Here is a 17,853-nt window from a genome sequence, read left to right as displayed (position 1 = left end):
CAGAATTTGTTCTTGCCTTACGCCTTGTATTGGCTGGGATTGGCTCCAGCAGACCCTGTGACCCTGTGTTAGGATATAGCAGGTTGGATAATGGAAGGATGGATGGATGGATGGTATTAAATGAAGCCCTCAGATCTCAGAGGATGAGAACAGATAGATGTCCTCTGTCTGCATTACCCACAAGTCATTTACTATTTTAACGAGTGCAGATTCTGTACTGTGATTTGTTCTGAAACCCGACTGAAACTTGTCAAGAACAGCAGGTTTATTCAGTTGATCATTGAGGTGTGTAATGACTGCCTTTTCTAGGATTTTACTTAAGAATGGTGGGTTAGAAATGAGTCTACAATTATCAAAAACAGAAGAGTCAATATTATTTTACTTGAGCCGATGTTTAACAACATGTCTGCCTGGGGGTTTGCGAACCAGGACACTGAGGTGTTTCATCGTGTGGTGGGTACCAGTGCATGGTCCCCAACTTGACCTGACCTGTATTTGCACATTTTTCTGTTTTAAAATACTCTTTGGTAGATTATGACAAAGATTACCCAGCACACAGTGGTCCAAGCTATGGGAGTGTGGGTTTGGGCAAACCAAATAACATGAGCACTGGTCCAGTGTGGGGGCTTCTACAAGTGACCCCTTATAAAAGAGGCCTAAAATGGATTGATGGCTGGAAATCCAAGGTCACTAAGTCCCTCCTTGGTCCAGTGATGGTTTGGTAACGCTAGCCAATGTCATCACTACCCCTGTAGTCTCCTGCGTTTTAATGTCACAGTGTAAGTAACGCTGCCCATTAGTATTGTTGGTTGGTTAGATTTTAACTGTAAAGGTATAAATAACAATTTGAATGACTTCAAAAGTTATTATTTTTATAATGGATAAAAAAATGCACTAGAAAAAGAAAGAAAGAAAGAAAGAAAGAAAGAAAGAACTGTACTAGTACCAAAACTGAAAAGTCTGTTTGTGTTTTCTAAGAATAAATCATCATTTTAAGCCACATTAAATTAATAAATGGTAAATCTTCATAATTAAAAATAATTATGTTTATAACTAGATAAAATTTATTTGATTAAAACATGACTAAAAACAAAACAAAAAAAAAGTTTCAAAGACAGGACCGATAATGGCGGTGGTCTCACCAAGGTGACCAGAGTTCAGATCTCAAGTCCTCCCTGTTCACAGCCTGCATGTTCCCTCCATGTCCATGTGAGTTTCCTCCCGGTGCTCCGTCTTCCTGCCACACTCCATTGGCTGTTGTGAGTGGGCTCACCCTGCGGTGGGCTGACGTCCTGTCCAGGGATTGTTCCTGCCTCGCACCTGACTCTTGCTAGTATTGTGCTCTACCTTGACGCCAGTTAATTCTGTATTATTGATGTGTCCCACGATTAGTTTCATAACTGGAAATCCTAGTGTATAGTAAAAAGGTAGCGGTGTCTCTTAACATTACTGTTCTCATGATATATGTCTGAAACAGGGCGATCCTAATATGCTTTTTTACTTTCAGTATAATGTGACACTTGAGTGAAAAAAACTTATTAAGCAGCCTTTTGAAATAGTAACTTTTTTGACAAGATGCTTAGAAATTTGTTGCATTAATTTAAAAAGTTTCAATAGCATAAGTCTGAGACTTAAAGACATTTCTGCTTGTCCCAAGTAACATCAATTGCTGTCATTCTTACCGCGGCCGTCGCTTCAGTGATGCTGCCTTACAATAAGCGGGCAGTTCATTCTTGCAGTGGGCGTCCCGTGAAAGACGTTATGGGCGTGTCGTGAATGACGTAGTAGCTACTGTATCTACCGCGTGCTGTAGTTCCTATCTGTTTGCTCTTATGAGACCGTCGTCCTCAGACTTCTTTACGTCCAGAAGACCAAGCAAAGGTGCGGAAGGTGAGACAAAGTCGAACGTGGGGATCGCGTACGGGTGGGAATGCCAACAGTAAGGGAGATCGCGACATGCTGAGTGGTTTTAAATTTGAGGAGGTGCCTGACGCCGTGTGGTTCGCTTGTAAGTATTGGGAATTGAGCGCTACGTGGAGGAGGCGGCGGCAAAGCAAATCGCACCTTCACGAGTTTATTGTGGATGACGAGGGTCGCGCACTTTTAGCTGCTGATACGTTAATTTATTTTCCGGTCGGTGTCCCATGAAATGTAATGCTACATCTGACTTGGCGGAGGCGCGTTAACTTTTGCTCTCTTCGCGCCGCTTCTACTTTTGATTTCGCGCATGCTCCGAACTGTGCTGTCCGTCGGGCACGCGCTTGTTCAGCCGCTCGCTCCCGCACGGCCCCGTCGTTCATTTCTAATTTTTCTCGAGCTCTGCGTGTTCTTTGTGTTTTTTCTTTTAAAGCCTTCATCGGCAAACTTTGTTAAAGTGACGTCGCACGATGTAACTTTACAGGGCGCGTTCAGGTTTCATTTCCAGCAGTTTGTCTCATACTGAGACCTATTAGACAAAATTTTAAATGATTTATTTTTTTGGTATTTTCTTCTCAGGAAAGATGCTCGTGCGGTTTCACTGCAACAGGGACGTCAGATACAATTATTTCATAATTTCGAGAAAACAAGATCTTTTATTTTGTCGAGAGCTCGATAAAATTAGTCTGTTATCTCGAGGAAACAATTTTAAAAAATAACGATATTGCACGTCCTCTCTCGGCTTCCGTAGAATCCTCCAAAAATTCGATTTTAAAATTTTGATAAATCTTAACGTTTTACACCTCCATGTGTGCGAAAATATCATTTCTGGACTTGAGTTCACTTTCAGTTTGGTTAACCAAGTTTTGCATACAAGAATTCGGTACAACCCGTAGATTTCGATCAACGTTTGGACTCTTTCTGCTAACCGGAAGTGCTACTTTACCTGAATATACAGTATACTTGATTTTTTTTATTCATGCAGCTACAGAGTCCGATTTATTTAACTTTACTTTTATAATAATTATTCAATATATTATTGATTTGATTTAATGTTGATGATTCTTTACTACATATAATATAAAAATATGTCTTGCTGTTTACTCCTCAAATATCCATCCCCATATCTGAGTATAGGAGAATGTCTAAGGAGACCACTCACGATTTTTTTTTTCTGTTCATGTCTTCTCAAACTTGATTTGAATTGGTTTGAATGTCTTCCTTATAACTTGATTGAGACTTGATGTGAATGATGAAGGTCAGGACTTGAAGCTTAGATGAGATTTCCACATGTAGGACTTTGTACCTTCTCTGGTATTGAGCATCACAAGGGTACACTGTAAAAAAACTAAATGTTAAAATTACCGGAATAACTGGCAGCTGTGGTTGGCAGAATTTTACTGTAACAATCAGGTGAGAATATTTTTAGGTCTATAACATTTTTTTATGGTTATATATTATGAAGCAAAAAAATGATTTTTTATTTCTTTACTGCACATTACAATAGATTACGATGTTCAGTACTTTGACTTCTCACAACTTCTTCTGAATGTTACATTTAATTTGCCAAAACACCAATGCTCTTCCTATTCCTTTCTTGCTCCTCCACCACATTTGACATGAAGTAATCTAGGATATTTGTTAGAGCCTGAGCTGATGTGTTCTCAGCCAGAAAGACCTCTTTACGGAGATGGACATGTTCAGTGTGGTGCCGTCCTGATTTGAACCCGCTATTCCACCTCGGGTTTCCTGCCTCCCTTGGTCAGCACAATCTCCTTCATTCACTAGAAGGTTGTCCGTCTCCTTTTCCTGGCAGGTTCTTGAAGAAAGCAGATTTTCCCCAATAACTAGTGACGCAGTGCTGCCAGGTCTCTCCCACCAAACTGATGACAAGACACACAGTTATGCTTAACCCCTTTGGAAACATCTTGGGGCCTCATGCATAATGCTGTTTGAAGAATTCACACTATAAAATGGCATATGGACAAAAACGTAAATGTTCGTACGCACAAAAAAAAATCCAGATGCATGTATCTGTGCGTTCACCAACTTCCACGTTCTTCTGCTACATAAATCCCGCTCAGCGTGAAAAGTAACACATGTGCACATGCCTGCTGTCCCGCCCTGTCTCATCCCAGAATTACACCTCTTTGAATATGCAAATCAATATAAATAGCCCTTAAGCTTAGCATTCTGTGAAAAGGCAATGGCAAAAGCACAGGGGGAAATCAAAGAATTTCAGCAAATACCAAGTGGAGACAAAGAAAAATGTACTATTTGATGGTTTAAACAGTGGTATAAACAACAAAAGAAAGTTGATTGAGTGACATAGAGTGTCTGAGAAACTCGAAAGCTCAAGTTCACAAAGTCACACAGTGCCCGAAATAAAAAAGTTGTCAGATATCAAAGTCGCCGTGAAAAGGCGAGACATAGACCACCATCTGAGTGTCATATGAAAGCTTATTAGGGTACAGAGAAAAAAATAGGCACACAGTGGGGAAAAAGGCACGAAATGTCAACTTTAATCTTGAAATTTCCACTTTTATCACATAGTTTTTATCATTAAAGTAGAACATCATAAACTTCATCTTAAAATCGTTTAATAGTTTCTCAAATCCCATCGTAACTAAAGTAGCATGTTAAATGCTTTGTTTTATATTTGTTCTTCTATGTGCTCTGTGTGTGTGAATCACTATGTGCTTCTTACACAGGCTTTCTCTTCCTCCGACAGGACACAGAATCCATTACATTCGTGACATTACAGCTCTCTGAATAATTAAAATACTGAGATGTATACGTGATATCATTTTCATGATGATAGGAGTTAAAGCATGTTATTAAATATGGGAACACGGTGGCGCAGTGATTGTTCATGTCTCACGCAAGATGCTTGCTGCGTGGCCTTCGATGAAATACTTTATTACAGAAGTACTGTCTCTTTCAAACGTACTAACCTTCAATTCCTGTCCTTACTGTTCTTTCTCCAAATACCCAATCGCCACACAATCAGCTCAGTAATAGACGTTAAGCCATCTGTAAGCTTAGAACACAGATTCTTCAAAACTTTTAAGGAACATCGAAATATCTTCGTAGTATGTGTTTAATTATTCTATCCATCCAGTGTCGTGCCAGCAGCAGCAAGAATACAGTGTAAGGCAGGAACAATCCGTGAACGGAGCGCCATTCTTAAATATAGATTATTTAAATAAAGTTAAAGTTTTATCTGTTTAATGTAATAAACATATTTTGCTGCATTTCATCTTAAAAATGATATCGTCATCATATGTAAATACACACTTTATAAAGTGGCGCAGGTTGTGCAATATTATAACTGTAGTGCAAGTTTACAGTGAGGTAATTGTACTTATAAGTACTAACAGTTCTACAAGCAGCACTTGATGGACTGATTGAGTGCGTTTAGAGTTCTTGGGATGAAACTTTCTAAACCGCGAGGTCCGTACAGGAAAGGCTCTGAAGCGTTTGCCGTATGAGAGCAGTTCAACATACAGCATGGCTGAGGCAGTGTGTGCTTGTTGATGCTGTATACCAATAATTCTCTTTCCAGTCTGCTGCTCTAGAGCTGTGATTCCCCACTCAGATACAGTGATATAAATACTCTGAGTGGTGCAGTGAGAGTTAGATGGAAAAAGACAATCCACTGTGGCAACCCCTAATGGAAGCAGCTGAGAGAAGAAGAAGAAAAAGGTGCAGTGAGAGTAACAATGCTAAAGCAGCTATTGTATTTAGAATAGTTTGACCATTTTATGGACCATTATATTGTTACAGGTTAACTACAATCAGATGCATTAAACTAATAAACAGTATGCAGTTTTTTTCAGTTTATTTATAAAGCGGCGTTAGGGATGTGGATCTAAAAAAGAAAGGCAAACCACACTGGAACAGTAGCACTGCTTTGATGCTGGGTGTTGTCAGTTTGCAAAACCGAGTGGAGAACTTGCGTACGCCAGGGTATGAGCTACCGTGGAAATGTGCTTGGCTTTACCCCACATTTAGGTTTTATACAAAACGATTTCAACGTGGAAATGTTCATACGCAACATTTTTGTGCGTACGCACCATTTATACATGAGGCACGTGGTCTTCAGGACCTGAAATTGTAATTATGTGAATTATTTACTCATGATTCTTAAACCTTAAATGTTTACAGATTGAAAACCTGCATCATTACATTTGGAGCTTAAAAAGCTGTACAAAGCCACTCTCGTCAAACCCCGAATGTCCTACTCCCAGTCGGGATGCATTCCTGTAATCCCACAAAGAAGAGCGCATATATAAGATATAGAATATAACAACTTAACAGAATGAAGCTCCCGATGCACAGTTCAAGTCCAGCGAGGATATCCAACAAATCCCTAAATATGACGGCTTTAATAGACCTGCCATTGCTGTGTCCAAACATGATGGTGCCATGTAGATAAAGTGTTGTCATATCTACAGTATATGGTGGGACTGAAATGTATGCAAATCCACTTTACTGAAGGTCTGCAGTGCACTTTGAGCACATCTGAATTATTTGATTTGTTATTTTAAACTGTGAGGCAGAGGAGGAAATCAAGAAAAATGTGTCTTTGAACCAAACATCATGGAGGGCAATGTAACCCTGAAGTGTGCTGATTATTTTTACTGACTTTATGAAGTTAATTTTACCACTTTTATGTTCACAGGGCTTTCCCATTTCACTTGGCCATACACTGAGGTGTCTAATTGCCTCCAATTCAGAGCTGTCCAAGTGAGAAGAGAATCTGAGAAGAGAAGGGCAAACACTTAAAAAGAGAGAAGAGTTTCCCACAGAGCATGGCCTCTGCCAAAGAAGTTGGTGTGGATGAAAGAACGGTGGGCATTAAAGAAGAGGACTGTGAGCGGCTCACACCAGAGGATGTGTGTGTGAAGCTGGAGGATCACGAAGAAAGAATTTCAGTTTTTAAAGAGGAGGAGGAGGAGTGCAAGGGGGTGACTGCTGCCATTAAAGCTGAGGATTTCAATGATTTCTCCGTTGGTCTTGAACTTCAAAAGCATGAAACTGAGAATTTTTTCAAGCAAGAGGCCTGTGAAAAATCTCCATCCAGTTTACAGCCCTGGTCCAATAATACAGGACGACTGGATACGCAGGAGATTTCTGCAGAGCTGAAATCAGAGATATCGGAGTCTGAAGAGAAAATCACCAAGGGAAATGGGAGAGAAGGAGAAGAGTCACCTGGGAGTGTTGGAATAAGTGAGTAATGTGATTAATATAAAAGAAAGAGAGCATTTATAAATTCTAACAGTGGGTGCTTTGATGTTTTTAGAAGATTGAAATGAGAGTGGAAAAAAATGTTAATTGAAATTGGATAAAGATCACCTGTTTACGCCCACGATAGCAAACAATAGGTTTAATAATAAATGATAAATTAGAAAAACTTATGTGAATAAGGAAAAATCTAAAGTGTTGAGCGCATGACTTGAACATCATGAAGCTTTGACTGACGCGGTGACGTATGTTAAAGTTTGTTAAAGACATGTATATTTCTTAAATGATATGGCAGTTAAGGTAGAAATTTCCACAAAAAGACAGAAATAAGTAAGAATTAAATCCTTAGCCCTGTGCACTAAATAAGAGTGAATTTGCTGAAGGTAGTGACCACCTAATATGTGCCTCATCTTCCTAATGGTAATCTCATGCACTTTGATGTTAACAGTGACAAGAGATACTTGTACGAGCCATGATGACATTTGGGGGTCTCAAGGTCTTCTTTCAGCATCTTGTGTTGTGCGCTCAGCATGAACTTGCTGGGGCAGCATGGCCTGGACAAGTTGGCAGTGATGTGAAATCTTGACTTCGAGATGATCTTGGGCCCTTCCGTCTCCCACAGTCACATCGGGTCAATTTGGAGTCACCACTCCGCTTCACATGCATGTTTTTGGTGATGAGGGGAAAAACCAGAATGACCAGAAACGCCATTCAGAGCCCCTACGTAGAACAACTGTGGGCAGGATTTGACCCCAGGACACCTGAACAATAAAGCAGCTGTGCTAAACACTGTGCCCCCCTAATGCAAGCAGGTATATTTGTATTTTATTTTTAGTCCAGATTAGGTTCTAGAGGATGTAAATATCATCACATACCTTACAATTAAGAAGGGAAAACACAAATTCAGACACATTGTTGGGTAGGAAGGCTATGATCGGAGTCTATAGAGCTGATATTGATCACCCATTCCATTCCATTATGATCTCTTTATATCAATAATAATAATAGTGTTTTTCTTTTTTTTTTAAATAGTAATAAATGTATTTTTAGCTATGCATAAACTTCATATTCAATTATAAAGTGCTACGGCATACAGCATACACAGAGAACATTTACCCATAATGCATACATAATGGAACAAAAACAAGCTGAACAAAACAAAAGGCATGTCTTAATCATACTCCATAATTCTAATCTAATAAAATGTTCAATTAGATATTTGTAGCCGTCGACTACAACAAGAAGAAAACAAGACAGTCTTGGTGAACGTTTCAGGTTCTCATCTAAGAAAATAAGCATCTCTGCATGTTCTGAGGACAGTCTGGTCCTCCTGTCATCCACGACGAGTGCTGCTGTACTGAACAGTCCCTCGCTGTCCCCACTCGTATAAGGAGGGCACAGGTAGGACAACAACTTTTATTGGTCCTCCAGAAAGCCAGTGGCCCAGCATCTCTTGTGGTATGAGGTTCACAGAGATAAATATTCACCTCTGATGCTGCTGACTCAAATATTGTTTTTATCTTTATTGGCAATTTCTTCATGCATTCTAATTTGCTGATCATCAGTCAAGTCATTTAGAGAGAAAATTGGTTGATTTTGATTTGTGATCGATTGATCAGATCAGGCCTGTCTTTCACATGTGGGAGAAAGGTGGAGAAATTGAACAGACAGCAGCAGAACATGTAAAGACCACACACGGAGTGGCCAGACCATAAATGAACTCCAACCAGTGTGCCACCACTTTACTTGTACTGTTTCATTTATTAACACTAGAATTACCAGAGCCTACGAAAAAACTCGTAGATTCAGCCCACCTTAAATCCGTTTGCACCTCTCCCTCAGTGTCTTTTGTCCTGTAAATGTGCTGATTCAGACAAGCAGCCTGCTATTCCATCCCACCACCACCGCAGAATGTGCACAAAGTTCACCCAGCGCATGCCTTGATTGATTATCTGGGAGTGAAGTGCTGGAGTTTTAGAGTGGAAATAATAGATCATTATTTGGAACACATGCAGTTCATGTGTGTTCCGTTTCTACTATAATCTGTGTAAACACATTGTTAAAACAGAAACGTTTGTCATACTTTAGTAGTAAATGACAAAATGTAGGCATAAACAATATAATGTGTGAAGCTTGAAGTCAAAAGATCAAATAAACACTTTCACAAAATGTTCAAGGGCGATACAACAGCTTCTGTGGTGTAGCGGTAAGATTTGCTGAGTTGTAATCAAGAGTCCCAGGTTCGATCCCGACTGCCTCCTGTATTTGCCATTTTTAGTAGTGAGGTACTCTTATTGTTAATATTATACAGTACACACATGCATTTGGTCTGCGTCTGTAACAGATGGTGTACATTTATAGGACTTGTGAAAGTTACCTTTTTTTCACTTTTATTCTCTCAGTCACGATCACGATACGTACTACCGTCCTAGGGATCTGACACTGTTAGTTTTTATTTGAAACTGGGAGTAACTGTAGATGTGAGTGGTGTTTTGAGGCAATGAAACTGGACATTCTCTGATCTGGAGGGATAAAAGCTGACACACAAACGCTGGCGAATCTGCCTTCTTCATATCTCACAGTCAACTGATTTTTTTGTATTCCGTTTTATTGAGTGTTCCTGCACACTCAGAATTAGTATGCACCTTATGGTCTAGGATGTCAAAAAAAACAAAACCTAGACATAGTTGTATATAATATTTGGAATTATTAATTTTATGACCTATAGAGTACATTTCGGAAAACACTGTGGCATGGATACAACATTATTCATATTATTTATATTCATTCGCATAACATCTTGCGCTTGTAATCGTGACCGCGTGTTTTGTTTTTTTTTTTCCCCTGATCTTGCCAGTCCCCACATGTTGCTGTTTCTTTTGTACTCCAGGACACGCAGAGGCAACAATAACAACAACAACATTTATTCCTATAGCACATTTTCATACAAATAATGTAGCTCAAAGTGCTTTACATGATGAAGAAAAGAGAAATAAAAGACAAAGTAAGAATTAAAATAAAACAACACTAATTAACATAGAATAAGAGTAAGGTCTGATGGCCAGGGAGGACAGAAAAAACAAAAAACTCCAGATGGATGGAGAGAAAAAAATCTGCATTGGTTAAGAGGCCACAAGACCACCCAGCCCCCTCTGGGCATTCTACCTCACATAAATGAAACAGTCCTCTTTGTATTTAGGGTTCTCATAGAAGGACTTGATGATGATGGTCATGTAGACTTCTGGCTTTTAATCCATCGATGTAGGAACATCATGATGCTTTGAATAGGTGGTGGTGGCGGCGCAGGTTGCCACCACAGAAAACGGGAAAAGAAACAGAAGAGAGAGTAGGGGTTAGTACGGATTTTAGAGCCACTGTGAATAATACTGATAATTAATTGAATATACAGAGCATCAGAATTAAATTAAAGTGAAGTTATGAGAAAGCCATGTTAAAGTAATGTGTTTTCAGCAGTTTTTTTAAAGTGCTCCACTGTATTAGCCTGGCGAATTCCTATTGGCAGGCTATTCCAGATTTTAGGTGCATAACAGCAGAAGGCCACCTCACCACTTCTTTTAAGTTTAGCTCTTGGAATTCTAAGCAGACACTCATTTGAGGATCTAAGATTATGATTTGGAATATAAGATGTCAGACATTCCGATATATAAGATAGGGCGAGATTTTTTAAGGCTTTATAAACCATAAGCAGGTAGCACGGTGGCGCAGTGGGTAGTGCTGCTGCCTTGCAGTTGGGAGACCTGGGGACCCGGGTTCGCTTTCCGGGTCCTCCCTGCGTGGAGTTTGCATGTTCTCCCCGTATCTGCGTGGGTTTCCTCCAGGCGCTCCGGTTTCCTCCCACAGTCCAAAGACATGCAGGTAAGGTGGATTGGCAATTCTAAATTGGTCCTGGTGTGTGGGTGTGTTTGTGTTTGTCCTGCGGTGGGTTGGCACCCTGCCCGGGATTGTTTCCTTCCTTGTGCCCTGTGTTGGCTGGGATTGGCTCCAGCAGACCCCCGTGACCCTGTGTTCAGATTCAGCAGGTTGGAAAATGGATGGATGGATGGAAACCATAAGCAGTATTTTAAAGTCAATTCTAAATGACACAGGTAACCAGTGTAGTGACATCAAAACTGGAGAAATATGCTCAGATTTTCTTTTCCTAGTTAGGATTCTAGCAGCTGCATTCTACACTAGTTGCAAACGATTGATGTCTTTTTTGGGTAGTCCTGAGAGGAGTGCGTTACAGTAATCTAGTCAACTGAAAACAAAAGTGTGAACTAATTTCTCAGCATCTTTCAATGATATAAGAGGTCTAACTTTTGCTATGTTTCTTAAGTATAAAAATTATGTCCTAGTGATCTGATGAATATGCGATTTAAAATTCAGATTACAGTCAACAGTTACCCCTAAGCTTTTTACCTCCATCTTGACTTTTAATCCTAATGTATCCAGTTTATTTCTAATAACCTCATTGTATCCATTTTTGCCAATCACTAAAACTTCTGTTTTCTCTTTATTGAGGTTGAGAAAATTACTACACACCCATTTAGAAACATTGTAAGACATTGTGTTAGTGAAACAAGAGAGTCGGAGTCGTCAGGCGCTATTGATAAATACAGCTGTGTGTCATCAGCATAGCTGTGGTAGCTCACGTTGTGCCCTGAGATAATCTGACCTAACAGGAGCATGTAGATTGAGAAGAGCAGCGGACCCAGGATAGAGCCTTGTGGACCACCATATAGGATATCATGTGTCTTTGAGTTGTAATTACCACAACTAACAAAGAATTGTCTACCTGCCAGGATTCAAACCAATTTAAGACACTGCCAGAGAGGCCCACCCATTGACTAAGTCGATTTCTAAGAATATTATGATCAATGGTGTCAAATGCAGCACTCAGATCTAGGAGGATGAGAACAGATAAATGGCCTCTGTCTGCATTTACCCGCAGTCATTTACTACTTTAACGAGTGCAGTTTCTGTGCTGTGATTTATTCTGAATTCCGACTGAAATTTATCAAGAATAGCAGGTTTATTGAGGTGCTCATTTAGCTGTATAATGACTGCCTTCTCTAGAATTTTACTTAAGAAATGCAGGTTAGAGATGGGTCTAAAATTTTCAAGAGCAGAGGGGTCGATATTATATTTCTTGAGTAGGGGTTTAACTACAGCAGTCTTAAGACAGTCTGGGAAGACCCCCGTATCTAATGACGAGTTTACTATGTCAAGAACATTATCAATTAGCACGCACGATACTTCTTTGAAAAAACTGGTTGGTATTGGGTCAAGGATGCAAGTGGAGGGTCTCAGTTGAGAAATTATGTTATGTAAATCAGGTAAATCTATCCTGGTGAAAGAACTTAATTTGTTTATAACGGAATACTGGGGCTTAGGAGGATCCCTAATGTTGGGGAGATATACTATTTTATTTCTAATGTCATTAATTTTTTGATTGAAAAATACAGCAATAGCCTCACGGGTTTAACTGGAAGTATTTTGGAGGCATTCTTTTGAGTTACCTGGTTTAGCAGACGATCAATCGTCGAAAATAAGACTCTGGGATTACTAGCATTGTTATTTATAATCTTAGAGAAATAGCAGCGCCTCTCAAGATGGACTGTGTTATTGTATTCTGTTATTTTAACCTTCAGTATCTCATATTGGATAGTTAGTTTAGTTTTCCTCCATTTACGCTCAGCTCTATGGCATGTTCTTTTTAAATCAGACACTCTTTGGGTCTTCCATGGTATAACAATGCTAGAAGATTTTTTAACTGTCTTTTCAGGTGCAACTAAGTCAACAGCAGCACTCACTTTAGTATTATCCTTGCTCTCAGTTTTGCAGACTGGCGGCACCCAGTGTCAAAGCAGTGCTACTGTTCCAGTGTGGTTTCCATTTCTTTTTTAGATCCAATTCCCTGATGTGGCTTTATAAATACACTGAAATTAGCCGCATATTGTTTATTAGTTTAAGGCATCTGATTGTAATTAACCTGTAACAATATAATTGTCCACAGAATGGTCAAACTATTCTAAATACCATAACTGCTTTAGTGTTGTTACTCTCACTGCACCTTCTTCTTCTTCTTTCAGCTGCTCCCATTAAGGGTTGCCACAGCGATCATCTTTTTCCATATTACTCTCGCTGCACCACTCGGAGTATTTATATCACTGTATCTGAGTGTGAATCACAGCTCTCAAGCAGCTGAGCGTAAAGAGAATTATCGGTATACAGCATCAAGCACACGCTGCCTCAGCCATGCTGTCTATTGAACTGCTCTCATACGGCAAACGCTTCAGAGCCTTTCCTGTACAGACTTCGCAGTTCACAAACAGTTTCAGCCTAAGAACTCTAAACACACTCCATCAGTCCATCTAGTGCTCCTTGTAGAACTGTTTGTACTTATAAGTACAATCACCTCACTGTAAACTTGCGATAGAGTTATAATATCGCACAACCTGAGCCATTTTATAAAGCGCGTATTTACATATGATGACGATATCATTTTTAAGATGAAATGCAGCAAAATATGTTTATTATATAATACAGTTAAAACTTTAACTTCATTTAAATAATCTATATTGTTAATAATTAAACATGTGAGGACACGGTGACGAGCTGGCGCTCCATTCACAGATTGTTCCTGCCTCGCGCTGTATTCTTGCTGGTGCTGGCGCGACACTGGAAGGATAGAATAATTTAACATGTACTGCAAAGATATTTCAATGTTTCTTAAAAGTTTTGAAGAATCTATGTTCTCAGCTTACAGATGGCTTAACGTCTATTACAGAGCTGATTGTGTGGCGATTGGGTATTTGGAGAATGAAAAGTAAGGACAGGAATTGGAGGTTAGTACGTTTGAAAGAGACAGTACTGTTACAATAAATTATTTCATTGAAGGTCGTGCACGGTGCAGCAAGCATCTTGCTGGAGGCAGGAACAATCTCTGGATGGGGCGCCAGCTCATCACTATCATTGCGCCGCCATGTTCCCATGTTTAATAACATGCTTTAACTCCTATTATCATGAAAATGATATCAAGTATACATCTCAGTAGTTTAATTATTCAGAGAGCAGTAATATGAATGTAATGGATTCTGTGTCCTGTCGGAGAAAGAGAAAGCCCGAAAGCACATAGTGATTCACACACATAGAGCACATAGAAGATCAAATACAAAACAAAACATTTAATGTGCTACTTTAGTTACGATGGGATTTGAGAAACTAGTAAATTAAACAATTTTAAGATGAAGTTTATGATATTCTACTTTCATGACAAAATAAACTACATGGTTAAAGTGGAAATTTCGAGATTAAAGTTGACGTTTCGTGCTTTTTTCCCACTGTGTGCCTATTTTTTTTGTCTGTACCGTAATAAGCTTTCATATGACACTCAGACGGTGGGCTACGACTTGCCTTTTCACGGCAACTTTGATATCTGACAACTTCTTTTTTATTTCGGGCACTGTACGACTTTGTGAACTTCAGCTTTCGAGTTTCTCAGACACTCTGTCAATCGATCAACTTCCTTTTGTTGTTTATACCACTGTTTAAACCAACAAATTGTACGTTTTTCTTTGCCTCCACTTGGTATTCGATGAAATTCTTATATTTCCCCCCGTGCTTTTGCCATTGCCTTTTCACAGAACGCTGAGCTTAAGGGCTGTTTATATGGTTTTGCATTTTCAAAGAGGAGTAATTCTGGGAGGACTTTGGGAGTGGCGGCAGGCGTGTGCACGTGCCTTACTTTTCACGCTGACCAGGATTTATGTAGCGGAAGAACGTAGAAGTTGGCATTCGCACAGATTTTTGCATCTGGATTTTTTTGTGGGTAAGCACATTTCTGCTTTTGTGCTTATGCCATGTTATAGTGTGAATTCTATGCTCGAGGCCCCAGGTCTTTTTGGCCATACATGTTCGGGTTTCATTAAGAAACTTGGACCGTGTGATAATGTGCTGCTTTAGCCCTCTGGATGCTTGATCAGCCGGATTAAGGGCAGATGTGACGTACCTCCACTGTGATGGTTGTGAATGATCTCTGATCACAGAGATTCTGTTGGCAACAAAGGTCTTGAATCGAGTGCTTTCATTTGAAATGTATTTTAGCACTGTGGTGCTGTCAGTCCAAAATGTAGATTCTTGCAGGGCATTTGAAGGTCACCTTTTAGGATTTTGTCAATTTTGATGGTCATAACGGCTGCTGTCAGCTCCAATCTTGGAATCCTGACTTGTTGTACAAAATTGTTTCTAAATTGTGTAAGGACGCCAATGACCGTGTTAGGTCAGAACCTTTTAATAATTGTTCATTAAGTGAAGTCCCCTTGTAGGTGGCTGTGCAATCAAAGACCACTCGAATCTTATTTTTCTTTTAGATGATCCACACCATGATGTGTGATGTACCACACCCTGCCTTCATTGCAATGCAGGCTTTCTTTGGGTACTTTAACCCTTGTCAATAATGTCTTTCATGAAGGCTTTATAGTCTTCATGGACACCTGAATTTTTGCTCACTTTTCTCTTGAGCTCAATAGCACGCCGCTCAGCGATTGTTTGGCATTTTAAGTGTTTCATCCTTCAAAGGCAAATTTAAGCAATAGTGGCCACCTACCAGTCTTGTAGATTCTGGGGCTATGTGCATGAACTTGATGTCCTCCTGCGACATTTCAGACCAGCACTCTGTAAAATTTGTGTTATACTGTTACAGCAACATATTGTACTACCGGGGTCTATAAAGTCGTATGTTTCTACATACCTCTCTCTTTTCTTAGATTTTACCTTAACAGTAACCACATACTGTACAGTGCACACTCTTCACCGGCCCCAGTAAAGGCACAAGTTCCAGTCTCAGCTTCCCCTTCAGTAGATGTTGCCACACTGGCTGTAGCTGAAGATGTCGCTCCAACCTCTTATTTGATGTGCAGGATATCTGGATGCTACAAAGAACATGTCTGACATTTCATCCTTTCTTTGCAGTTCTTACCAAGATGCCCCTGTTTGAGACAGTGAAAACATAAACCTTTAAATTTTAAAAAGTCAGTTCTTTCTTTACATGGCAGATCTTTGATTTTACTACATTCAGCAAGAGTATGCTGGTCACTACAGAATACACAAGGCTTTTTAAATGCACAGATATCAGTAACAGTCTTTTTGACTGAGGTTTCTCGAGTCCCCTTTCAGTAGCGTCAGTAATACTTGTAGTGCAACTGTTTACTGGCCCCCTAAATCAAATAATGACTTTCTGAACGACTTGCTGTTTTTCTTACACACTGGTCTACTGTTTCATCAAACATAATACTTCTGGGGGATTTCAATATACATATGGATTATATCAATGTCCCTATTACTAGAGACTTTACATCCTGCCTTGAGAGTTTTGGATTCCAGCAGCACACTGATGTTCCCACTCATTCCAAAGAACATATCTTGGACTTGATTTGCTGTTCTGGAGTTATCCTTGATTGTACTACAGATGAACTCCCCATAACTGATCATTTTCTTATTTCATTCAATGTTAAACTTGCACTTTCCAAAACTAAGCTTTCCCGTCTCATGTCTTTCCATAATATTAAGAATATTAACTTAGACTCTCTTTCTTCTAGTATTGATTCCTTTATGGCTATTCATAATTTATCCACTCCTGAAGAACTGGTCTCACAATATAACACTGGACTTAATGGTATTCTTAACTCTGTCACTCCATTAAAAACTAGATCTGTTTCTTTCTCCTTTTCTGCCCCTGGCTCACACCTGAACTTCCGCTTTTGAAAGCCAAAGGCCGGCAACTTGAACAGTTATATAAAAGAACTGGACTCTTTGTTCACAAAGAGATGTGCAAAAAACCATATACTTCATTACAAGGACTATTTTGCCCAAACTAAATCTAACTATTATTTCTCCCAATGAAGCCAACACCAAGGCATTGTTTTCTTCACTGCTTAATAATATTACACAACCCCCAGATTCTTTACCTTCTCACTTTTACTCAACTGAATTTTGCAATTCCTTTAAGTCCTTTTTTAATGAAAAAATCCAGATCTCTGTGTATGGATTCCTCCGGTACTTCATTTCAATTTCACCCACCAACTCACTCATTTTCCTCTTTTCAGCTTCCTACTTTCTCACAAATCTCAGATCTTGTCTGTAAGTCTAAGCCATCCACCTGTCAACTGGACCCCCTCCCTACAGTTCTGGTCAAAGCCTGCCTCCCCTCTCTGGTCCCCCTTATCTCTGCTATAATCCACTCTTCTCTCTCTACTGATACTGTTCCTTCATCTTTTAAAACTGCTGCAATAACCCCAATACTGAAAAAACCTGGTGCCGATCCGACTAATTTCAGTAATTTTCATCCTATTTCTAATCAACCTTTCATTTTCAAAATTCTTTCAAAAATAGAGACTATTCAACTTCATTCTCATTTATCTCAAAATAATCTGTATGAACAGTTCCAATCTGGTTTTCGTCCCCTCCACAGTATAGAAATGGCACTTGTTAAAATTACCAGCAACCTTCTTGTGGCTGCTGATTCTGGTTTAATTCCTATTCTCATCCTCCTTGATCTGAGTGCAGACTTTGACACTATTTGTCACACGACTCTTCTCAATAGATTATCTTCGATTGACATTACCCACACTCAGATCCTACCTCTCATGCCACAGTCAGTTTGTTCAGCTTAAAACTTTCACATCCCAG

The 17,853-nt window shown here is 39.5% G+C and overlaps 3 protein-coding genes across 3 annotated transcripts in view; 1 reads left to right on the top strand and 2 right to left on the bottom strand.

The window, feature by feature from the left end:
* The window catches only part of LOC114642076 (tripartite motif-containing protein 16-like), a 920,397-nt gene that overhangs the window by 358,366 nt on the left and 544,178 nt on the right, over positions 1-17,853 (bottom strand). The window lies entirely within an intron of this gene.
* The window catches only part of LOC114652513 (tripartite motif-containing protein 16-like), a 231,388-nt gene that overhangs the window by 146,870 nt on the left and 66,665 nt on the right, over positions 1-17,853 (bottom strand). The gene's annotated exons all lie outside the window — the stretch shown is intronic.
* LOC114652497 (tripartite motif-containing protein 16-like) overlaps positions 6,660-17,853 on the top strand; it is a 642,127-nt gene continuing 630,933 nt past the window's right edge. Inside the window, exon 1 of the mRNA XM_051927833.1 lies at positions 6,660-7,149. Coding sequence (XP_051783793.1) covers positions 6,732-7,149 — 418 coding nt within the window. The 5' untranslated portion in view covers positions 6,660-6,731. The remainder of the gene's footprint in view (positions 7,150-17,853) is intronic.

This window comes from Erpetoichthys calabaricus, chromosome 5, assembly GCF_900747795.2.
Source record: "Erpetoichthys calabaricus chromosome 5, fErpCal1.3, whole genome shotgun sequence".
Classification (NCBI taxonomy): Eukaryota; Metazoa; Chordata; class Cladistia; order Polypteriformes; family Polypteridae; genus Erpetoichthys; species Erpetoichthys calabaricus.
This window is presented reverse-complemented; position numbering and strand designations above follow the sequence as displayed.